The sequence below is a fragment of the Scyliorhinus torazame genome, chromosome 21, assembly GCF_047496885.1.
Source record: "Scyliorhinus torazame isolate Kashiwa2021f chromosome 21, sScyTor2.1, whole genome shotgun sequence".
NCBI lineage: Eukaryota > Metazoa > Chordata > Chondrichthyes > Carcharhiniformes > Scyliorhinidae > Scyliorhinus > Scyliorhinus torazame.
In genome coordinates, this window is record NC_092727.1 from 110,458,666 (window position 1) to 110,483,519 (window position 24,854).

The 24,854-nt window shown below is 42.6% G+C and overlaps 2 protein-coding genes across 6 annotated transcripts in view; both read right to left on the reverse strand.

Annotated features, from left to right (window-relative positions):
• Positions 1–15,892, reverse strand: part of LOC140398492 (uncharacterized) — a 99,321-nt gene extending 83,429 nt beyond the window's left edge. The window contains exons 1-4 of one of the 5 annotated variants that reach the window (XM_072487244.1): positions 15,792–15,860; positions 11,090–11,273; positions 9,891–9,919; positions 7,774–7,883 (exon numbers count right to left, since the gene is read on the reverse strand). In XM_072487244.1, the coding sequence (XP_072343345.1) occupies positions 7,774–7,883; positions 9,891–9,919; positions 11,090–11,102 (152 nt within the window). In that variant the 5' untranslated portion in view covers positions 11,103–11,273; positions 15,792–15,860. Of the gene's footprint in view, positions 1–7,773; positions 7,884–9,890; positions 9,920–11,089; positions 11,274–13,012; positions 13,086–15,791 lie in introns of those variants that run through there. The other 4 variants (XM_072487245.1, XR_011937498.1, XM_072487243.1 and 1 more) reach the window with 4 other exon arrangements.
• A 2,609-nt stretch (positions 15,893–18,501) lies between these two features.
• Positions 18,502–24,854, reverse strand: part of haus7 (HAUS augmin-like complex, subunit 7) — a 35,674-nt gene continuing 29,321 nt past the window's right edge. The window contains exon 10 of the mRNA XM_072487247.1: positions 18,502–18,670. Coding sequence (XP_072343348.1) covers positions 18,591–18,670 — 80 coding nt within the window. The 3' untranslated portion in view covers positions 18,502–18,590. The remainder of the gene's footprint in view (positions 18,671–24,854) is intronic.

Consider the following 24,854-nt stretch of genomic DNA (forward strand, 5'->3'; position numbering starts at 1 on the left):
AGCAATGCACCAAAGGCCATTCTCCTTTGCTAATGAAATTGCTCTGAATTATTTAATCAGATTTTCAGCATTGATTGGCTGAAGTATATCAATACTGATATCGCCAGACTGAACTGGTAGAATTTATTTGGAGGTTTAGTTATTACAGTAAGAGTTTAAATTCAAAGCATGCCAATACCAAAATTCTGATATACAATATCCTGTGGCCTTCTATAGAAATATTTAACAGTAATAATGCAATATTACCATTTAGCCTGTGAACAATTATAAAAAGCTTCCGCAGGATTTCAAGTTATTCCATCAATGCAACAATAAATATACTTTATTTCTGAAGGAAAGAAAAGAGGGAAAGACAACCATTTTGGCAAGTAAAATCAAGGAAAACACAACCATGATTTATGAATACATAAAAAGCAAGATAATTCAGGAAAGAGTACCAGACAGATAAGAGATAAAGAACAAAAGAACAAAGAAAAGTACAGCACAGCAACAGGCCCTTCGGCCCTCCAAGCTCGTGCCTACCATGCTGTCCGACTAAACTACAATCTTCTACACTTCCTGGGTCCGTATCCCTCTATTTCCATCCTATTCATGTATTTGTCAAGATGCCCCTTAAATGTCACTATCGTCCCTGCTTCCACCACCTCCTCCAGCAGCGAGTTCCAGGCACCCACTGCCCTCTGTGTAAAAAACTTGCCTCGTACATCTACTCTAAACCTTGCCCCTCGCATCTTAAACCTATGCCCCCTAATAGTTGACCCCTCTACCCTGGGGAAAAGCCTCTGACTATCCACTCTGTCTATGCCCCTCATAATGTTGTAGACCTCTATCAGGTCGCCCCTCAACCTCCGTCGTTCCAGTGAGAACAAACCGAGTTTATTCAACCGCTCCTCATAGCTAATACCCTCCATACCAGGCAACATCCTTGTAAATCTCTTCTGCCCCCTCTCTAAAGCCTCCACATCCTTCTGGTAGTGTGGCGACCAGAATTGAACACTATACTCCACTATACTCTATAGCCTAACTAAGGTTCTATACAGCTGCAACATGACTTGCCAATTCTTATATTCAATGCCCCGGCCAATGAAGGCAAGCATGCCTCTTCACAAAAGAGGACATTGCAGACACCGTAGTTGAGGAGGAGGAACATGAAATCGCACTAAAAATGTGCGAAGAAAAATTAAAGATTTTTGAAAGTGGACAAATCATCCAGCGCTGGGTTAAATCAGAGAAACAAGGGAAGAATTGGTGGAAGCACTAGCCAACATTTTCCAATCCTCTCTTGCACAGGAGTTGTGCTGTAAGATTGCGACAGTGAAGTGAAATGAAATCAAAGTCACCATAGTCCAGAGGACCCTCTCCCCTTTGAGAGAGAGCTGACTGGTGGTGAGTTAACCCGAGGGTCACCACACCTCAGACGAGGGGCAAAGTTGAGAAGGCAGGACCATGGTGGAGAACCTCAGCTGGAATGGGAATTGAACCCACGCTGCTGGCATCGCTCCTCATCACGAACCAGCCCGCCCAGCCAACTGAGCTAACTGATATGTGGCTTGGAGAGGAACGTCCAGGTGATGGTTCTCCCATGTGCCTGCTGCCCTTGTCCTTAGAGATGGCAGTTGTAATGGGTTTCAAAGATACTCTCCAAGTATCTTTTGCAAGTTCATGTAGTGTATTTTGGGAGTGAATGTTTGTGGATGGGTACCAATGAGCTGCTTTGTCCTGGATGCTGTCAAGCTTTCCAAGTGCTGTTGGATCTGCACTCATCAGGTGATGAGTATTCCATCACATTCCTGATGGTGGGCTGGCTTGAAGGAGTCAGGAGTGAATTACTTTCTGCAGGATTCCTAGCCTCTGATCTATTCTTCGAGCCACAGTATTTATATGGCTAATCCAGTTCAGTTACTGGTCAATGGCAAACCTCTGGGTGTGGATAGTGGGGGATTCAGCTGGGAATGGTATTCCAATCATTTTCAAACACGCGGGCAAGCGTCGGGAAGGTCGTGGAGCCATGCTTCCGGCATTCCCGATCGCGGTGAATCAGGCTTATAAAAATGCTGGCTGCAAGCGGCTTTCAGAATGCTGGCCATTCCACGCCCGCATGTCCCCTCAGCAGTGCGCAGGTCCAGAGCCCAGCGAGACAGAACGCCTCCTCCTTATGTCAGCGCGCTGACCCAGGTGCAGATTTTTTTATTTTTTTTTTAAAATTTAAATTCACTGGAATCTTCTTTCCAAAACCGGCAGCAGAGTGCAGATCATGTATGCTGACATCATGTCTTCTGGGTGCGAGAGATATTCCTCCATTTTGTAGCTACCAGCAGTACTGATGTGATCTCCAGGGTCTCTGGTGAACAACCCATGAAGAAGCTGAAAACAGGAACAAAGCAGCATAAAGATGATTACTTGAGGTATGGGTTCATTAATTGTGCCACTGCAAATTAGGATTCGCAGTTCATGTGTGTTATATGCAGGGAAGCACTGGCAAATGAAAGTTTAAAACGCTCAAATCATCAAAGACATTTGAAGACTAAGCATGACGAGTTGCAGGACAAATCTCTTGATTTTCTTCAACAGTGCAGTGATATTGTAAGGACCAAGCAGGCTCACCTGTAACATTAAAGGCAAATGGTAATGGTGGTTGACAAAGGTCGGCCGGCGTGGGCGGCAATGGTCGGCCGGGGTGGGCGGCAACGGTCGGCCGGCGTGGGCGGCAACGGTCGGCCGGCGTGGGCGGCAACGGTCGGCCGGCGTGGGCGGCAACGGTCGGCCGGCGTGGGCGGCAACGGTCGGCCGGCGTGGGCGGCAACGGTCGGCCGGCGTGGGCGGCAACGGTCGGCCGGCGTGGGCGGCAACGGTCGGCCGGCGTGGGCGGCAACGGTCGGCCGGCGTGGGCGGCAACGGTCGGCCGGCGTGGGCGGCAACGGTCGGCCGGCGTGGGCAGCAACGGTCGGCCGGCGTGGGTCGCAACAGTTGGCCAGCATGGGCAGCAACAGTCGGCCAGTTGGTAAAAACGGGTCCCCGGCAAAAAAACGTTTGAAACACATTATGCTATTCAATGTCAAAGGACGATGGGTAGATTCTCTCTTGTTGGAAATGATAATTGTCTGGCACTTGTGTTGTGCTAACGTTACTTGCCACTTTTCAGCCCAAGCCAGGATATTGTCCAGGTCTTGCTGAATTTGGACATGAACAGTGTCAAGAAGTTGGGATAACGTAAAAATTAAGAAATCTAATAATTGGGAATGAGTTCTGGGGCGACATTCTCCGGTATCAGCGCGATGTCCGCCGACCGGCGCCAAAAACGGCGCAAATCAGTCCGGCATCGCGCCGCCCCAAAGGTGCGGAATCCTCCGCATCTTGGGGGCAGAGCCCTAGCCTTGAGGGGCTAGGCCCGCGCCGGACTGATTTCCGCCCCGCCAGCTGGCGCGGAAATGACATTGCCGGGCGGCGCATGCGCGGGAGCGTTGGCGGCCTCTCACGGCATCCCTGCACATGCGCTGTGGAGGGAGTCTCTTCTGCCTCCGCCAGGGTGGAGACCGTGGCGAAGGCGGAAGGAAAAGAGTGCCCCCACGACACAGGCCCGCCCGCGGATCGGTGGGCCCCGATCGCGGGCCAGGCCACCGTGGGGGCACCCCCCGGGGCCAGATCACCCCGCGCCCCCCCCCCCATCCCCCCCCCCCCCCCCAGGACCCCGCCCGCGCCGCCTTGTCCCGCCGGTAAGAGAGGTGGTTTAATCCATGCCGGCGGGACAGGCATTCTAGCTGCGGGACTTCGGCCCATTCGGGCCGGAGAATCACGCGCGGGGGGGGGGCACCAACGGGCGCAGCGCAATTCCCGCCCCCGCCGAATCTCCGGTGCCAGAGAATGCGGCAACCAGCGGGGGGCGGGATTCACGCCAGCCCCCGGCGATTCTCCGACCCGGCGGGGGGTCGGAGAATCTCGCCCCTGGTGTGTAACATGATTAAAAGAGAGCAAGCAATTTTTAAATAGTAATTGGTTGGAAAGACAGTTTGGCTGAGGTGAAGGAACTGAGGTTTTTGATATGCAGATTAGCCCAGCAATACAGATGTTTACTCAAGAGAAATGGATGACAATAGGGCATAGAATTTCAGAGATTAAAGCAAAGAGAGAGCATTCCAAAGAGAGCAAGCAGACAGGCAAGAGTGAGGAAGAAGACAAGAAGGTAATTGGAGAAGTTAGCAAAAGAAAGGGACAGAGATAGAGAATTTCAACTTAAAAATCAGGCCGTTTAAAAAAAAAGACACCAGAAGGTGAGGAGGGTCTTGGTGGGGCGGTTTTTAAATTTGCGACAGGATCTTCCAAAATTTGTTGAAAAGGACGTGGAGGCATTTTTCAATTAATTTGAGAAAATAGCTAAACAAATGAAACAGCCACAAGGAATTTGGACATTACTTTTACAGAGTAGATGAGTACGTAGGGCTGTGAAGTGTCTACGGCCCTGTCAGAAGAGATATCTGGGGAATGTGATGCAGTGAAGAAAACTGTACTCTGTGCTTATGAGTTGGTACCAGAGGCATATGGACAGAAATTTCAAAATATAAGGAAACAGTCTGGACAAACTTGGGATGAATTTGATAGGATTAAACAGAGTAATTTTGATAGGTGGATAAGAGCATTAACATCAGCTGGATTCTTAACAACTGCCTCAGTATCTGAGGAGTCGCAAGTGGTGCTGAACATTGTACAATCATAAGTGAACATATCTACTTCTGACCTGATGATGGATGGTAGGTCATTGATGAAGCAGCTGAAGATAGTTGGGCCTATGTTACCACCCTGAGGGACTCCTGTAGTGATGTCGTGGAACTGAAATGATTGACCTCCAACAATCACAACCATCTTCCTTTATGCTGGGCGTGACTCCAACCAGCAAAGAATTTTCCCCATGATTCCAATTGAATCCAGTTTTGCTAGGGCTAATTGATGCCATACGCGGTCAAGTGCTGCCTTGATGTCAAGGGCAGTCATTCTCACCTCACCTCTGGGGTTTTGCCCATGTTTGAACTGGGGCTGTAATGAGGCTATGAGCTGTTGCCTGGCAGAGCCCAAACTATGCATCAGTGAGCAGGTTATTGCTAAGCAAGTGCTGCTTGATAGCATTGTTGATGATCCCTTCCATCACTTTACTGATAATCAATAATAGACATGATGGCACGTAATTGGCCAGGTTGGATTTGTCCTGATATTTGTGCACAGGACATCCCTGAACAATTTTCCACATTGCCGGGTAGATGTTAGTGTTGCAGCTGTAATGGAACAGTTTGGCTAGGAGCATGGCAAGCTGTGGAGCACAAGTCAAAATATTGTCAGGGCCCATAGCCTTTGCAATATCCTAGGTAATTTGGGCATTCTGAATTCTCCATCTGTGTACCGAACAGGCACAGGAATGTGGCGAGTAGGGGCTTTCCACAGTAACTTCATGTTAATGTAACCCTACTTGTGACAATAAGATTATTATTATTATATCCAGTGCCTTCAGCCATTTCTTGATATCATGTGGAGTGAATCAAATTGACTGAAGACTAGCACCTGTGACGCTGGGGACTCCGGAGGAGGCCAAGATGGATCATTCACTCAGCACCTCTGGCTGAGTTTTGCAAATGCGTCAGCCTTATATTTTGCACTGATGTGCTAGGCTCCCCCATCATTGATGATGGGGATACTTCAGGAGCTTCCTCCTCCAGTGAGTTGTTTAATTGTCCACAACTGGATGTGGCAGGACTGCAGAGCTTATATTGGTTGTGGAATTGCTTACCTCTGTCTATCACCTGATGCTTATGCTGTTTGTGTGTTGTAGCTTCATCAGACGTTGACATCTCATTTTGAAGTACGCCTGGTGCTGTGCCTGGCATGCCCTCCTGCACTCATCATCGAACCTGTGTTGATTTCATTGGCTTTTGGTAATGGTAGAGTGGGAGATATGCCAGGCCATGAGATTAGATTGTAGTTGAGTACAATTCTGCTGTTGCTGGTCTTCCACAACGCCTCATGGTTGCCCAGTAGAGTTCCCCCATTTAGGGCAGCACGGTAGCATTGTGGATAGTGCAATTGCTTCACAGCTCCATGGTCCCAGGTTCGATTCCGGCTTGGGTCATTGTCTGTGCGGAGTCTGCACGTCCTCCCAGTGTCTGCGTGGGTTTCCTCCGGGTGCTCCGGTTTCCTCCCACAGTCCAAAGATGTGCGGGTTAGGTGAATTGGCCAATGATAAATTGCCCTTAATGTCCAAATTGCCCTTGGTGTTGGGTGGAGGTGTTGAGTTTGGGTATGGTGCTCTTTCCAAGAGCCGGTGCAGACTCAAAGGGCCGAATGGCCTCCTTCTGCACTGTAAATTCAATGATAATCTATGATTAATCTAGGACAAAGGTTCGGCACAACATCGTGGGCCGAAGGGCCTGTTCTGTGCTGTATTTTCTATGTTCTATGTTCTATGTAGCATGGTGGTACTGCCACACAACACAGCAGAGGATATTCTCAATGTAAAGATGGGACATTGTCTCCCAAGGACTATGCAATGGCCACTCCACTAATACTGTTATGAAGGATGGGGTCAAGTATGTTTTCCCTCTTGCTGGTTCCCTGACCACCTGCTGCAGACACAGTCTAGTCATTATGTCCCTTTGGACACGGTCACCTCGGTCAGTGGTGGTGCTACCAAGCACCCCTGATGGACAGTGAAGACCCTCACCCAGAGTACATTCTACGCCCTTGCTTCCTTCAAATAGTGTTCAACATGGAGAAGTACCAGTTCATCAGCTGAGGTGGTTTGGGGGGGGGGGGGGGGGGAGATACGATGTAACCATCAGGTTTCCTTGCCCCAATCTGGTATCATGATATATCATGTGGTCCAGGATCAATGTTGAGGACTCCCCAAAGCAACTCCCTCCTGATTAGTTCCCCACTGCGCTGTCACCTCTACTGGAGCTGGACATACTCAGGGATGGTGTGGTGGTGTTGAGGCATTGTCTACAAGACATGATTCCATGAGTATAACTATGTCAGGCTATTGCTCGACTAGTCTGTGAGACATCTCCCTCAATTTGGGGGACTTTGCAGGGTTGACGGGCTGAATTTGCAATTGTCATTTTCAGATCCTAGCTCAACACCGGTGGTGTGTGCAGTTTCATTCTTTATTTACTTTTTTAGTGGTTTTATACAATGGAGTGTCTATCTTCCATTTTACAACATAATTCAAACCTGCATCAAAACAGCATTATTTTTCTCTGCAAATACCTAGGTGGTGTATGCACGGACCCATTTTAATTCCTTGATGAGGTTTGGGCGTAACTGGAAAGGCCAGTATTTATTTACCATTCTTAATTGCCCTTTAACAGAGAGCTTTACTCGGCCATTTCAAAGGGCGTTTAAGAGTCACGTGCAGGCCAGACCAGGTAAAGACTGAAGATTTCCTTCCCCAAGGGATACTAGTGAATCAGATACGGTTTTTCCAACAACCAACCATCGTTTCATGATCTTCTTGAGACTTTTAACTCCAGATTTTTATTGAATGCAAATTCCACCATCTGACGAGGTGGGATTTGAATCCAAGTTCCCAAAACATTACCATGGGTCTCTCGAACACTAGTCCAGTGACAAGACCACTATGCCACTATCTCCTTTATGTTAAGATATTTCTGTTGTGTTAGGCAGATTGGACAATCCAGCAAGGTCTTGTCCTGGCTTTCAATGTTTGTACTTTATAATTTTTGCTAAATGCATCTATTGAAAGGAAAAAATAATACAAAACAAATATCCTACTTTTTTGCCACATTGCTATTCCTGTTGGGTACTCCTCCGTGTGACATTGTTATTGAAGTTGATCTTTCTACCATGGCCGTATTGGCATCTTTAGATTCATACGATCCCCTCTGATTTTTAAAAAGAAATACATAGTCATTTCAAGAAATAAGAGCAAATTGTGCGATGTTGGAGACTTTTCCAAATGCTGGAAAAAACTCAGCAGTCTGGCAATATCTGTAGAGAGAGAAAATAGAGTTCACATTTCAAGTCCAATGTGACTCTTCAGGGCTCCTGGGCTCTGAAGATCATACAGACTCAAAACGTTAACTCTGTTTCCTCACTCCACAGATGTTACCAGGTTTTTCCAGCATTTGCTGTCACGAAATAAGATGATATTTTCGCTTTGCTAAGTGAATACCAGAAATTAGGGATGTCACAGCTGAAATATCTAAGCTTTTTGCTTACTTTTTATTGCATCCAATGTCAATAAGCACCGAGGTAGTTGAGTTGCAGTATACTGTTCTATCCGGTTTAACACAATTAAATCTTAAAAGGGACTTGGGACATTTTGCTATGTTAAAGGTGCTATCTAAATACAAATGGAGGTTGTTATGCCTTAATCCAAAATTCAGGAGAACATCACCTATTAAATAATAGGGGGCAGCACGGTAGCACAGTGGTTAGCACAGTTGCTTCACAGCTCCAGGGTCCCAGGTTCGATTCCCAGCTTGGGTCACTGTCTGTGTGGAGTTTGCACTTTCTCCCAGTGTCTGTGTGGGTTTCCTCCGGGTGCTCCGGTTTCCTCCCAGTCCAAAGATGTGCAGGTTAGGCGGATTGACCATGATAAATTGCCCCTAGTGTCCAAAAAAAGGTTGGGTGGGGTTACTGGGTTACGGAGAATAGGGCGGGCTTAAGTGGGGTGCTCTTTCCAAGGGCTGGTGCACTCGATGGGCCGAATGGCCTCCTTCTGCACTGTAAAACCTATGAAATAACATTTCTCACCATCGCAGAGCAGGAGTGAAATATTGTATCAAATTATAGGCAGTTTGTGCTGTAACAGAGCTTATGTGTACTAGAAAGTGCTCTGAGGCTGTCAACCATATTTTTCTTTAGACTTTTACGATGTTCATAAAGAAAAAGACATTAGTATGGGTTAGATCTGGGCCCTGTTTTCAAAGATCAATGTTTTGAGATATCCAATTCTTGCCCCTCCTATAAAAGGTTTTTAAATTAGAAATTGAAAACCCAAACAGAAATCAACAGAACAGAAAGAGTCCATAAAACATCCTAGACTATCACTGGAAAATGGCACTCTCCACCAACATAATGGCTTCACTAAATTCCTGTCTGCACAAAATTTTGAAGACTGCGTAATTGATTCAATTATTAATTGACAAACAGAAATATTAATTTATCACTGGATGAAATATTCATTTTGGTGTAGGTTGCTGTAACTGGATTCAGTCAATGATTTGGCTTCAGGTTCGTGGGGAGTTCTAAGGTAGTGCAGCTTGGTTTTCAAAAGGCATTTAACAAAGGCTCATATGAGGTTGTGAGCATTCAAGGTAAAGCATAAGAACAGGGAAGAACTTGGCAAAAAGGTAAGGTGGGCAAAAAGGGCAAGGTGCTCTGGGTGAGGTTAAGGAGCTGTACTGTAATAATGGTTGCGGCTCGCAGAGAGAGGAGCATCAAGTGGGATGCCTTAGGAATTGGATTTGCAACAGAAGCTTTAAGATATTTTTTCCGGTGCAACTACTTGCAAGTGAATGCTGATACAGGAGTTTTGTCCAAAGCAAAATTATAGTTTGGTGTCAGATAATATACGTGCACAGAGATAGAGGTTACCTACCCATAATTGACTGGGAGAATTTGAAACTAGAGCTGAGCATAAATAGAACTTAAGTAGCACAAAATTAAAGTCAATTTAAAACGTTCACTCAGTTCAAAATCAAAGATCGCTTGTTTGCAAATAAACTTGTAATCAAAGCTAATTATTAACAGATGAAGAAATTATTTATATTCAAAAGGGGACAAGTGTATCTTAATCTGAGTTACATGGTTTACATTTCCAATGGTATGTGCGATGTAACAAAAGTGAAATAAAAATATATCTTAACATTTGGCTGTAATTTTACCTCACCAGCTTGATCATGGATGCGGTCACCTGAAGAAGTAAAAATAATTTTTGTAACATTGTACAAAGCAAAAAGTGAAGCAACTTTTCGAATAATTAACTTCCAAATAAGGTGTACTGAACGTGCCATAAGGTGCCAAGCCTAACTCAGAAATCACAGGTAGCAGTTGTAATACGTTCAAAGTAGAACTGTAGGATATTCTACTTCTATTATTAGATATAGAGAACATCCCTGAGGGAACTATCTTGAGCTTGGAACACTGTACAGATAATAGTCTCTCAAAACCGGCAACCACGGGCCGGGTCCACATTGAATTTTGGATCTTGCTGGTTTTCTAGTCCAGCAGTTCCGTCTGAGCAGATTGGACTGGGTGGGGTCCAGCGTCCTTGAACCACAGGAAAAGACAGGCACGTGAAGCCAAAAACTAGTCGGTGCAACACCATGCCAATGGAGCACCCAGTCAAACAAGCCAACAAGTTATTTTACACATCTAGGAATAATTAAAATTCATGCATGGCAGCTTAAAAAGGGTGTCCAGCTTTTGAGCATTGCTGGTTTCCGAATTTGAGACACTGTACCTGTACTCATTAAAGTGAAGCTAAAAAAGAGAAGAATGAAATATCTTTACACTTGAAGAGGGAATAACCTACTGACAGATATACAGCGGTCTATACAAGATTGTATTTGCACACAGAATTGGCAAAGTAGCCAAATTAACCACCATAGACAAGTCTGAAATGATGGGAAGTGGTTGCAGAGCTGGGAATCTGGGATATATATTCAAATAATTACAAGAAATACACTTGGTGATTTAAGTATTGGTAAAGGATTCAGCTTTGATGAAGCAGTCTTCAAATTAAAACGTGAGCCTCGAAACTGAAGTTGACTGCAAAATTAACTTTTTTAAATTTGCTATTCTAGTTGAGATATTAACCTACTTTAAATAAATTCTCAGATGATACTAGCCTATCTTTTGACATCATCTCTACCTCCTTCAAAACAGCCCATCACCCTCTTTGAAAAAAATCACCTTAATAGCTTTCAACTCTCCAGCCAGTGCCATCAAAATGTCTTCCTCTTTCAAATCTTAGTGCATTGGTGCCCAAAGATGTGCACCTTTCCTTTCACTCCAAAGATTTGGTTTCTATCCCACACAGCAGAATATTCTTGACATCAGTTACATCTGTGACTATACTCACTGATCCTCCTCATGCTCCTTGACTTTCCCTCTGCCTTTAAACCCTGTTGATCATTCTATTCTCCACAATGCAGGCCACCTTTAGGAACTGTTCTCTCCTGGTTTGGCTTTTAACAATGGCACTACTCAAAAGGTTTCTTCTCCCCGGTCCTCTCTTCTATCCACATGCTACCCCTTGACAGTATCTGAAAGTACAAATTCCATATGCAAGATAAGACGTTTCACATTTTAACTTCCTGCTTAGATTCCAAAATTGTTAGTCCACTCTCTAATCTCCGGTTTAACATTAAGTCTCAGTTAAGTCAAAGTTTTGGCAGGTTTGAAGTAGGCGAAACAAGAAAGCTAATTTAGCTTGATCTAACTCCTGACCGCCAATTCTGGCCAAGCCTGGTAATGTGGAACCTGGAACCTGCTACAACCAAGATGAGTTTCTTTCAGCATTTCAGCCCGCATCGTTCCGCTCACTGTTCTTCCTGTTTCTCGCACCACCAACCACAACTGTTACTGAATACCATTGCCCATGTCCTTAGATCCCTGCACATTTCTTTAACCTCAGTCCTTAGACCCCTTCAGCTCTGGCCCAGCTAATAATCAATTTCAAACTCCTCTGAACCTTCAAATACCGCCACAGCATTATATTCCCTACCTCAGTCACACCCTCGAGGTCTACATCCTTCCTTGCACCTGTTACTCCATCCAAGGTGGCTACGTCATTGGTTACTGTGCTGCATCCTTTGAACCTTCTTTCCTAACCTTTCCACTTTATCTGTTCCCGTCATAATTTGAGATATCTATTAAATACTTCCCTTAACCACATTCCACACGTTCTAATTCCTCATGCTTAGTGCTCATTTCATCCCAATATAAACAGCACACTGGTTAGATAAAATAGGTATTAAGGATTACTCTATAGTCTTGTCCTCCAGTTTTCAAAATTCTTTAGAAAATAGGAGCCCATCATCAGTACTTGACAGCATTTTCAAACAGTAGAACAGGCCCGAGACAGGGGATATCAAATGTCAAGATCAAAGGACGTTGCTCCAGTACCAGCTCTACTTCCAGATTCTAGTTAATTGCTGACACAAAGACAGCTGGACCAACTGTGCAGCCTACTTCCTAATATGGTAGCACATCCAATGCAGTCATGTGCAACATACCAGTCCCCAACAAGAAAAATAACTGTATTTTCCAACCCCGTCTTGAGGGTATATGTTAAGCAAAGAATTGAGATCATGTATACCCTTAGAGCTCAAAAATTACATTTACAGTACAGCGTATGCTCTCTTTCCAAGCGAGTCATGCCAGACACCATATTGGTGAGGCAATCGTCATGTTCACAGTGAACAGCTACTGGAAGTATGCAGAATAGGCAGATCATGATGTCAATCAGGGTGCAATGTCTATTTGAAAACAGCGGTGCCATTTTGGAGTTTAATGCTCCAGCTAATGCCCTCTCAAGCTTACAATGCTGAACACACATTCAGCAGCCAAAACGACCACTCAGCAGTACTATTTGAAAAGATCAACTACTTGTCGGTTAGTTGCTACTTGATTTCTTCTGACTGTTCCTTCAATTCTACAACTGTTGGGTGCTTTCTATAGTTGTTAAAATGCTGCCAGATTCTACAGGAGTGGTGTGACATGTACAGAAGGCCTCTTTTGCTGACATCAAGGCTTCAGCATAAACCAGATGCTGCCAGACATGGGTGCACTAATAGCCAATCACCTTGGAATACAGTGTGCCTTGAAGCCACACAGAGAAGGACAAGATTCTGGAACAGGGAGAAGTGGAAGAACAGCTCCCAGTAAGTAGCTACATCGCCTCAAAGTGTATTCAGGGAGCGATTCAGCTACTTGAACCCCAGTGAGGAATAACATATTTGATTTCTGTGCTTCAATAAAGATATCCTCATTGAAATGTCACCTGTTGCTGTCATAAGTTCAATCTCCGAGTTGGGCAAGGATCGCCACTGGTTGTTAAGGTTATTGTGGCCAATCAACAGTGCAGCTAGAGCTGGCTGGACACTGAAATCACTGAAATGAGCAGGCAGCCCGAGGTTGCTGTGCCACATGCATCACAATCAAAGGACATGGGTTAATTATACATCCCTGTACCTGATTTCAGGGACTATTAAATCTAGCTTCTGCTATCTACAGAACAGCCATAGCCTATTTCCAAATAGGTTTTCGTGTTTAAAAGAGCCCCAATAGAAATTGAGCAACGCTGGAGACAGTAACTCAGTGCATTTAGCCTCAAGAGCATCAAAATATTTTTAGCCAATTTAACATAGCAGGAAATATGCAATCTTGGAACCAATCTGAGACCATGGTCATCTTGAAATAAGACAAAATCCAAAACTTTAATTTAAATTCTATCCGACGCAACAGTGTACAGCCATTTGTATTTATCGAGTGGATTATACAGTTCTTCCCGAAAAATCTAATTTCTCAACTTTTCTCAAAGGATATAAGCTTTTATAACTTGCTCTAATATCTTGCGGAAATAAATAACAGAATGCAAAAACAATTTCCTAATGGTAATTGAGATTCTCAGTTGATTATCTTACTCTGGTTTGCAAATTTGACCACGGCTTTCAAATCAATCAATGGCAAGCTACAGAGATAGATGGAAACCCAAACAAGCACAAATCCAGAGAAAATAGTTTGGTTTCTCTGATATATCCAAATCATGAGCTCATTTTAAGGATAAGCACCAGAGTGGTACTAAGTACTCTTGCATTGCTTTCTTCTTTTGAACCAACATCTTATAACCATCTCCAATTATGTTCACCGGCACCAAAGGCTACAGAATGGCAACCACTGAAGCAGTGTCATTGATCCTTCCAAACAGGGTACTGTTGGCATTGAAACAAAACATCAGAAAGTGAATCTCACATTGTCCTGATAATTAACTCTTGCTGAATGAACGTGCATTTGATGAAGCCATTCCGTTTCATTATCCCAAATAGTACGTAAAATAATTGAAATTTGGGGAGCCAGATACTACTCTTAATTTCAGAAAAGGTAATGTTGCTATATACATTATAAAAGAAGTATACAACAGTGAAAATATGAAACACTTTGTTCAATGTTTATCAGCATTGAATATACATCCTCAAAGGTTTGTCATCTTCTAACATCCATGTGGCCAGTTTACAACTAAATTAGACTGAACCCTTATCCTTTCTTTCAACCTTTCTGAGTTGCAATGAAAAATAAACTAAAAGAGCTCCAGGAAAATACCAAATTCAAAAAGAAAAATAAATGACTTTGCACACAACTTAAAATTTTACAAAACAAGTCTCCAATGCTTAGCAGCAAATGTGTATATGCACAAATAGCTCATTTAACTGAATAGACACATTTCCCCAGTAAGTGGAGTAAATGAGGGAAAAGAATCAAATAATAGCCCATTAAAGTATGAATATTGGTAGGTTTCATACATGCACACAAGCATGCACCTTCTACTGAGGTTTGCATATTTTGCATCTATCGTGAGTTTACACAGCATTCTATATATGCAGTTTTGCATGCAAACACAATTTTGTCATTGAAAAGGCCAAGATATATCAGAATGATTTAAACCTGACCTTCAGCAGTACCTTCTCCCAGAGTTAGACTCAAGTGGTACACAATGAAGGACCAATATCAATATCAATGGAATACCAATAAAGAAAAAGGACTAGGGCTGGATTAGCTTAGTGGGTTAGACAACTGGTTTGTGACGCAGACCAAAGCCAGCAGCATGGGTTCAATGCCCGTCCTAGCTGAGGTTATTCATGAAGGACCGCCTTCTCAACCTTGCCCACTGTCTGAGGTGTGGTGATCTCCAGGTTAAACCACCATAAGTCAAAGGGGAAAGCAGCCCATAGTCATCTGGAATTATGGCAACTATATCTTACTAAAGTTAAATGTGTAAAATGTGTCAGATGGAATTCAATGTTAGTAAATATAAGAAAATACATTTACGGGTGGCATGGTAGCACAGTGGTTAGCACTGTTGTTTCACAGAGCCAGGGACCCGGGTTCAATTAAATTCCCAACTTGGGTCACTATCTGTGCGGAGTCTGCATGTTCTCCCCATATTCTGCGTGGGTTTCCTCCAGGTGCTTCGGTTTCCTCTCAGTCCAAAGATGTGCAAGTTAGGTGGTTTGGCCATGCTCAGCATCCAAAAAGGTTAGGTGGGTTTGCTGGGTTACAGGAATAGGGTGGAGGTGGGGGCTTAGGTAGGGTGCTCTTTCCAAGGGCCGGTGCAGACTCGATGGGGCGAATGGCCGCCTTCTGCACTGTAGATTCTATGATATAACTATTCAGAAAATGCAAGGAAAGTTTTTTAAAACAGTAAATTCATTGATTAAGCACCAAATCCCAGAGATTTGGTTGCTAGCACCATGATGTAATTACGCACCAGACACCAGTGATGAATGGTGCAAACTTAGAACAGAACACCCAAGTTTACATAGTCTCTAGATAATCTGAATTTTAAGTTTTAAGGATATGGGTAATTTGAACAGCATGCACTTAGGTAGAGGAAATTGCACCAGCAGATGCATGCAATGTTATTAAAGCAAACAAGGACAAAGCAGTAGTTGATGCAACTGGTCCTAGCTGTAACTCCTGTTATTCAACAGATACAACATACATTACTTCACTGATGCCGCTCGACATTCAGTGATTTATAGCTTTTTCTAAAGTTTACTGACCGCTTCCTGATTTTGTAGATTTCAGATTTGAGGGAACCTGGCCTGTACCAGCCATGGCGGCTCTGCTTATCTGATCTTCCTGTATAAAAGGTGACCGATGAATGATAGACGTCACAAAACCCCATCATAAGCATCGATTTAAACTTGCCCGAAGTAGTTGCTGTGGACACTGCCATTATTACATCATACAGTTGCTTCATTTACCAATGGACCTACTGTGCTGCAATGTAATAATCCATTACCTGACCCTTTGTGACCTATGACATCACAAAAGGTGACCACAGCCAGCATTAGTGGACTAAATAGCCATGTGAAAATTCAACAATGGTCCACCATTTAAATATAAGCTTACAATAAAGTAGAATGTTTTGATTCAAAAAGAGACATCCAAGACAAGGCAACAGAAATACACGGTGTGTGGTTAATAAATATTGTTAGTAAACAATTAAGTATTACTGTTAGAAAAAAATACTCAGCTGATTAAGGTTTCAGGTCTGCCTTTAGTCAGCAGATTTCAAAGACAGCAGAAGTCTTCAGCACCCCTAGATGAGGGAAAAGGAAAAGAGAACAAACAGGCTTCCCGATGGCTCAATGGCTGTGCATAATCCTGTGTTGGCACTGCTGCAAGTGTATGGACACCAGGTGACAACGAAGCTCCACTGTGATGCTCCTATGGTTAAATCTTCCACAACTCACTGCTTTTGAGAGTGAAGAGTTGCTACTGCTAAGAAGTAGTCTCTGATTATTAGTGCCACAGAAGAATACCAATAAAGGGATTCACCACCTTTGGAACATTTTCTTTTTAAAAAGGCAATCCTTCATTTAGTTGTGATGTGCCTAGAAATGCCCTTAACTGTTTACATCAATTTTGATAAACATCAAGAATATTTTATCTGCTAAAGGGAGGGATACTTTGTCATAGAGACATAGAAGTTTACAGCATGAAATCAGGCCCTTCGGCCCACTTGTCCATGCCGCCCAGTTTTTAACCACTAAGCTGGTCCCAATTGCCAATCATCATGTAGAGTCATTTGCCCCTGCATTTTAGTTCTCTATTTCTCCCATTGTTAGTGACAGATTTCCACTCTCTCATATCAATCTTGATTAACCTTTCCTTCTTTGTAACTGATCACCAATTGATCACTTCCTCCATGATTCCTGCCCTGTGCTGTCTGCACTATTTTGCTCAATTTTATTCTTCAATTATCGGTCTTATATTTTCTCTCTTTTAGTGACAGTGACAAACTAGCAACATGATAAACTGAGAGCAATGACTAATTGAGTTCCAGTCTATCCTAGCTCATCTGCTGTTCACATTATTTGTAATTTGGAAGATTGTTTTGAATAAATATAACAGCACAAACGACACAATGTGAAAATACTTCAAATTGGAAAATACTCACTTATTTTGTAGATCATAAACATAAATTGAAGAAAGCATACATACAAAGGAAATGATTTCTGGTTCTTCAAATATAAATAATTATATTTGTGGCATTAGCACTTAAGGCAATCGGATTGAACATATTACGCAGATGCTGTGCATACAACTCAAATATGGAAAGATTACAGAAATGTAAAACATCAGTCTATAAGCGATGTAAAAAGGGTGAGATTCATACAATATAAATTTCATCAGTATTTTATTTTTGCACGCTTTTAATTTCAAATTTTGGTCAGTTGCACAGAAAATACTGCCAAGTTCAATGGAGAATGTGGACAAGTCATCTTGCACATTTGGAATGTGAATGTAATTTTTGTATTTATACTTTCATGGGATGTGGGCACGCTGGCAAGCTCAGTATGCCCATCACTAATTACTTTGAACTAAGTGGTTTGCTAGGTTATTTCAGAGAGCAGTTAAGAGTGAACCACATTGCTGTGGGTCTGGAGTTACATGGAGGCCAGACCGGGGAAGGATGGCAGATTTCCTTCCCTAAAGAACATTAATGAATCAGATGGGTTTTTACAACAATCAACTATTATCAATGGGCTTCACACTTGTACCACAGTCACTATTACTGAGACGAGCTTTATATGCCAGATTTATTAGTTGAATTTAAATTCCACCAGATGCTGTGGTATCCATATAGTCTTAGCCTGGGTCTCTGGATTACTGGTCCAGTGGCATTACCATTATGCCACCATCCTCCCAATTTATTCAATAGCATGGTAGCACGGTGGTTAGCACTGTTGCTGCACAGCACCAGGGACCCGGGATCGATTCCCAGCTTGGGTCACTGGCTGTGCAGAGTCTGCATGTTCTCCCAGTGTCTATGTGGGTTTCCTCCGGGCGCTCCGGTTTCTTCCCACAAAGTCCCAAAAGACATGCTTGTTAGGTGAATTGGATATTCTGAATTCTCCCTCAGTGTACCCGAACAGGTGCCGGAGTATGGCGACTAGGGGATTGTCACAGTAACTTAATTGCAGTGCCTACTTGTGACACTAATAAAAATTATTATTATAAGCTGTTTTCAGGAAGATGGAAAACAGCAAACCTTCAGAGGTCACAATTCATTTGGGAGAGTGTATAAACCAATCATTAACCCAACAAAGGTTTCTGTAAAAAAAAACATGTTCTACTGAAATAAGCATAGATGCTATATTCCACCAGTTAAGAAAATCTTATTTAAGATCCATAAAAGTGAACAGGATGTTAGCAGCAACTTTTGGCCAAATCAATGTACTGTACAATAAATCAACATTCCAGTCCAGAATTTTACAGTTTATTTTCAAAGAATAAATGAGAAGTGCTTTGCAGGTATCAACATTGAAGAAACACACTATGGACATACAGGACTACAATTTCACTATGCATGGGCTCCGAAAGACTTCTAGAAATTCTGCGTATTTCTTCTTCATCTCTGTAACTCGGACCGCTGAAGAAAAAGAAAAATGAATAATCAGATTCTTTGACAAATTCATGTGCTTAATATTCAACATTAATGCATATTGATAATTTAGAAAAAGTGTGTTGGAGTTGGCCGTTTCATTTGTCTCAACGTCACAATCTTTTTTAAAAACCCAATTGTATTACATGTAACCTGGCCACCAACAAACTCTGTTTAACTATAATTATTACTATTACATAAGAACATATTGTATGCAGTTTACTGTGGCAATGTTCATTTTTGGACCAATGGCAAAGTAGGACCAGACAAAGCAACGTAATGAGCATAAATTAGATGAGCATCTCATTGCAATCAAACACAATGCAAGTAAAAATTACATTTGGTGACCTGGTGAAAAGTGTGTTTGGAAATCAAAAATGTCCAAAGGTTATCGGGCACTTCTAACCAGATAATTATGGAGGTCAGATTAGAGTAAAACTGACGCTGCAACATTCTTTAAGCCTCTTCTACAAGAAGAATTTGAGAATATGCCTAATACACCTGTTGCAATATTTTCATTTCACAAACTTGGTCACCCTTAAAAAGATACGTAGCACGTAATATCTTTTTGGACAATTTTAAACTGTATTTACACCAACCGTAGAATATATTTATCTCCACTATATGTACCTTCAACAATGAATCTCTGATTCAGTGCCTCCACTGAGACCCATGCAAAATATGAGAGAATAGATACACTGCAACTGCTAGAATTACAGGGACAGCAATAAGATGTACATCATGACAAACGTCCTCCACCACCACTGGATCATAGATTTGCATTGGCTGTAAAACACTTTTGAGTTGTCCACTGGTTGTGAAAGAAGCTATATAAATGCAAGTCTTTCGTTATATTTATTTTTAATTATAGTGACAATAAGATCACATTTATCCTCCGGGATATAATATAAAGGCATTACATACAACCCAATAAAATTACATCTTATCCCAACCAATTTTTACATTGGTGCAATTCAGGTGCAGTTACATGAACTTGTTCTTGTGAATATTTCTGTTCCCAATTATTTGCATCCAATTCATCTTAACCATATTTTCTGACAAAGTGCCACCTCCGTAACATAATTTGCCTTCAATTCTCACCCCATCTACTAAAGCTCATTCATGCTCGATGTCTCCAGACTCCGTAATTCTAATGCTCTCCTAGTCACCCCTCCACTCTCCCTAAACAGCAGCCCATCGCAAATTACTGCCCAAATCCTGTTCTACACTATGTCCCTAACACCCATCACCCGTGCCTCACTTCCTCTGATTGTAGTCTTTTGTGCAACCCCTTCCCCATGCATTGCCAGTTATGCTTAAGTAGGGTGCTCTTTCCAAATCTGATAAGACTGTTAAGTAATGGGTTAAGAGACATTGCAATTAGTTGTCTCATCTATGTTAAGTATCCATTAATTGACACTGATATGTAAAGGGGCTTCAGGTGGTCTCTGTCAGGTGGTGTGTTGTTAAGAGTTTTGTGCAGAGGCTGTGGAAGTGAAATAAATGGTGTTTGGTGAAAAGGAACAAGAACTTTAGACTCTTCATTTCACAGCAACTAAAACGTCTAACAATGGTAGCAGAGGATGGTTGCTGTGCAAATGTGAAGGTTTGAAAGATACAACTTTTCCTGATCAAACCAAGGAGTGAGTGAGAAGGAAAAAAAAAAAGATACATGGCTGAACCCAGGATAAAGATGGCTGGATATGACTATCCTCCCTTATTTTCTGAAAGGGAATCGTACGACCAATGGAGAAGTGCAGTAGTTATGTGGACTAAAGTAACTGCTTTGGGAAAGAGAAAACAAGGTATGGCATTGGCTCTTTCTCTACCATATGGCAGTAAAATCCGAAACAAAGTGCTTTCTGAGCTGGAATTGGAAGAGTTAGACTCAGAAGAAGGTCTGGAGACTTTATGACATTATATGGATCAGATTTATAAGAAAGATGACTTGTTAAGTGCGTATGAAGCATGGTCGGATTTTGATAAGTTCCGGAAAATGGAGGATATCTCCATGGAAGACTATATAATGGAATTTAGCAGACTATATAAAAGGCTGCAGAAACACAATCTGGAATTTCCACAGTCTGTGTTGGCCTTTAAATTACTTGAGTGTGCTAGAGTGAGCAACATGGATAGGTTCCTGGTTTTGACAGGAGTTCAGTTTACTGATAAGGATACCTTATTCGAACAGATGACAAAAGCTTTACACAAGTTTCTGGGGAAACATTCGATTCCGATGGCTCTGATGACCCAAATAGGTCAGCCTGCAATAAGGCAGAATATGGAAGATACACTACTAACAGGATGGTGAAATCGTATGGCTACGAACAGGCTCAAGACTATAGACGGAGACCGAGACAAGGAAATTATGAAGACACAAACCCAGTTAGAACCTACAATAGGAAGATGAACCCCAGAAATGCACGGGGCATGATAAATTGATGTTTTCGATGTGACTCTCAATACCATTATGCTTTCAACTGTCCAACTCGTTATGATAGAGTGTTTGAAGCGACACATGACACGGACGAGTCAGAAGAGGAAAAAGATAGTGACCAGAAAGAAGGCATTGTCCTATTGACAAGCAGTTTTACGCCGGTAATGAGGGTGTTGGTTGCAGAATCCTTCAACTGTGCTGTTTTGGACAGTGGCTGCACATCTACTGTGTGTGGAATTGACTGGTTAAAATGTTACCTGGACTCTTTGAATGCTGAAAATCGTAACAAGGTTAAGGAATTTGAAAGTTCCACAAGCTTCAGGTTTGGGGATGATAATACTCTGAAGTCGCTGAAAAGAGTGGTGATCCCTTGCAATGTTGCCGGAGTGAATCATTTCATTAGCACGGATGTTGTATCAAGTGAGATAACTTTGCTTCTGAGCAGACCATCGATGAAGAAAGCACACATGCAACTGGATATGAAACAGGATACGGCAACAGTTTTTGGAAAGACTGTGGACTTTCAATTTACACAGTCGGGACACTATTGCATTCCATTACTGACAAATAATTTTTCAAACAGAGTGGTTAAGGATGTGTTAATGGCAGTTGAAAATGGGACTTTAGCTGATAAAAAGCTTGTGGTATTAAAACTGCATAGGCAATTTGCACATCCGTCTCCTCGAAGGCTGAAACATTTATTAAAGGATGCAGGGGTAAGGGATGACGACTATACTAAACTGATAGAACAGGTTAGTGACCGCTGTGAAGTTTGTAGGAAGTACAGAAGGACACCAGCACGACTGATAGCAGCCCTACCTTTGGCCAGGGATTTTAACAACATTGTGGCCATGGACCTTAAGATCTCGGATAAAGCAAATAATATATTTATTTTGCATTTTGTAGATTTAGCAACCAGATTTAGTCAATCAACGATTGTACGAAGTAAAGAAAAGAGAGTAATTCTGGATCATATCATGGAAAAATGGATCGGGACAGGAATGGGTCCACCGGCAAAATTCCTTACAGACAATGGGGGAGAATTTGCTAATGATGAGTTTAGGGATATGTGTGAAAACATGAATATCAGAGTTATGAATACGGCTGCAGAAAGCCCATTTAGTAACGGTGTCTGTGAAAGAAATCATGCTGTCATCGATGACATGCTTCGGAAAATTTTGGCAGATCGACCAAATTGCAGGCTAAATTCAGCTTTAGCATGGGCAGTACATGCAAAGAATTCATTGCAGATGTTTGGGGGCTATAGTCCTTATCAATTAGTGTTTGGTAGAAATCCTAAAATTCCGTCCATTTTGGATGACCAGCCTCCAGCTTGGGAGGGGACTACAATTAGCTCTGGTTTTGCTGAACATTTAAATGCATTACATAGCAGTAGAAAGGCTTTTTTCGAAGCAGAAGTCTCTGAACGAATTCGCAGCGCTTTAAGACATAACGTACGGCCATCAGATGACGTTTTTCAGCAAGGAGACATGGTATACTATAAGAGAGACAATTCTAATGAATGGAAAGGCCCAGGGAAGATCATAGGCATTAATGGCAAAACAATTATTTTGAGACATGGTAATCAAACTGTTAGGGTCCATTCATCAAGGATAATGGGTACAGATTACAAATTTTCAGATTTAGACAGAGCAGACAGACATGACGAGGAACCAGAGCCACCTGGTACGCATGTGTTACAGAACTATGAGGACCAATTAACTGATATAGACAGGGTTGCTGTGGAGAAACACAACACTTCTGGTGAATTAAAACAGGCCATTTTTCCGAAAGGGCAACTGCCAAAAGTTGGCGCAAAAGTGACATACTTGCCTGAAGGGTCTAGTCAATGGAAGGATGCAACTGTTTTTAGTAGAGCAGGGAAGGCCACTGGAAAGTATAAACATTGGTTGAATGTACAGCATTCAGGGGAAGGAGTCAAGTCAATGGATTGGGAAAATGGAGGGCACAGAAACGCAGTGCCAGTTCAGATAGTACATCGGATAGTGAACAGGTCCGCAGGAAAAGGTCGAGAACTATTGAAAGGACATCCCACAGTACAAGGGAAAGATCAAGCAGTAGCCGTACACAACGAGATACAAGGCGGGAGAGAGGACGTAGTTTGTCAAGATTATCATAGAATTTACAGTGCAGAAGGAGGCCATTCAGCCCATCGAGTCTGCACCGGCTCTTGGAAAGAGCATCCTACCCAAGGTCAACATCTCCACCCTATCCCCATAACCCAGTAACCCCACCCAACGCTAAGGGCAATTTTGGACACTAAGGGCAATTTATCATGGCCAATCCACCTAACCTGCACATCTTTGGACTGTGGGAGGAAACCGGAGCACCCGGAGGAAACCCACGCACACACGGGGAGGATGTGCAGACTCCGCACAGACAGTGACCCAAGCCGGAATCGAACTTGGGACCCTGGAGCTGTGAAGCAATTGTGCTATCCACAATGCTACCATGCTGCCCTCAAGATCTCGGAACAGGAGTAAGACTACGAATACTAATAGGAGTAGAAGCCCACATGCACCTGAGATTTTGGTGGCTTCAAATAAATTAGATGAAAAAGTTATTAAAGAAGCTAAACAGCAAGAATTGCATAGTTGGAGTGAATTTGGGGTATACACGGAAATACCGGATAGGGGACAAAGAGCTCTATCCCACAGATGGATTTGCACGGAAAAGGTTCTTCCGGATGGAACTTATCAGGCAAAGGCCAAGCTCGTGACAAGGGGATTTGAAGAAAAATTAGAAGATCAGGATTTAAGGGTAGATTCACCTACAGCAGGAAAGGTTATTTTAAAGATCTTCTTGGTTCTATTAGCCACAAAGGCATGGGAATGCAAATCTATTGATATAAAAGCTGCCTTTTTGCAGGGGCATCAGCTCCAGAGAGACATTTTTCTCCATCCTCCTAAAGAAGCAGCTAACACAGAAGGTGTACTCTGGAAGTTGAACAAATGTGTATATGGATTAAATGATGCATCTAGAGTCTGGTATTTTTCGGTAAGGTCAGTTTTGTTAAAGTTAGGCTGTTGCCAGTTGAAAGCAGATCCTGCAATGTTTTACTGGCACTATAAAGGAAGTCTTTCTGGCATTTTTATGATGCATGTCGATGATTTTTTGTGGGTTGGGACTAGTGATTTTGAAGCTATGGTAATTTCTGGTTTGAGGAAAGAATTCAGGGTTGGAAGTCAGGCTTCCGGTGCATTTAAATATATTGGACTGGAAATTGGACAGACTAAGTTAGGAGCAACTTTACGTCAGCAGTCTTATTTGGAAAGCATCACCCCAATAGCAATTAGTCGTGGCCAAGTTTCACAAAAAGACACAATGGTTTCAAAGATAGAATAAGAGCAACTGCGAAGTTTAATTGGGCAACTGAACTGGTTAGGTGGACAGACTAGACCGTACACGAGTTTTGATGTCTTAGAGTTTTGTACAAAAATGAATGATCCCAAAGTGGAAGACATAATAAGAGAATATAAAGCGTTGGCCAAACTAAAAATACAGGAGTGTGTTTTGAAGTTCCCGGTTTTAGGTGACCTTAAGCACTTGAAACTCATAGTTTATAGTGATGCGTCCTACGCAAATTTATGTGATGAGGTTTCAAGCGCAGGAGGTTTTATAATTTTCCTTTTGGGGAACAATGGTAAATGTTGCCCACTTGTGTGGGAAACAAAGAAAATAAGGAGAGTGGTAAAAAGCACTTTGGCTGCTGAG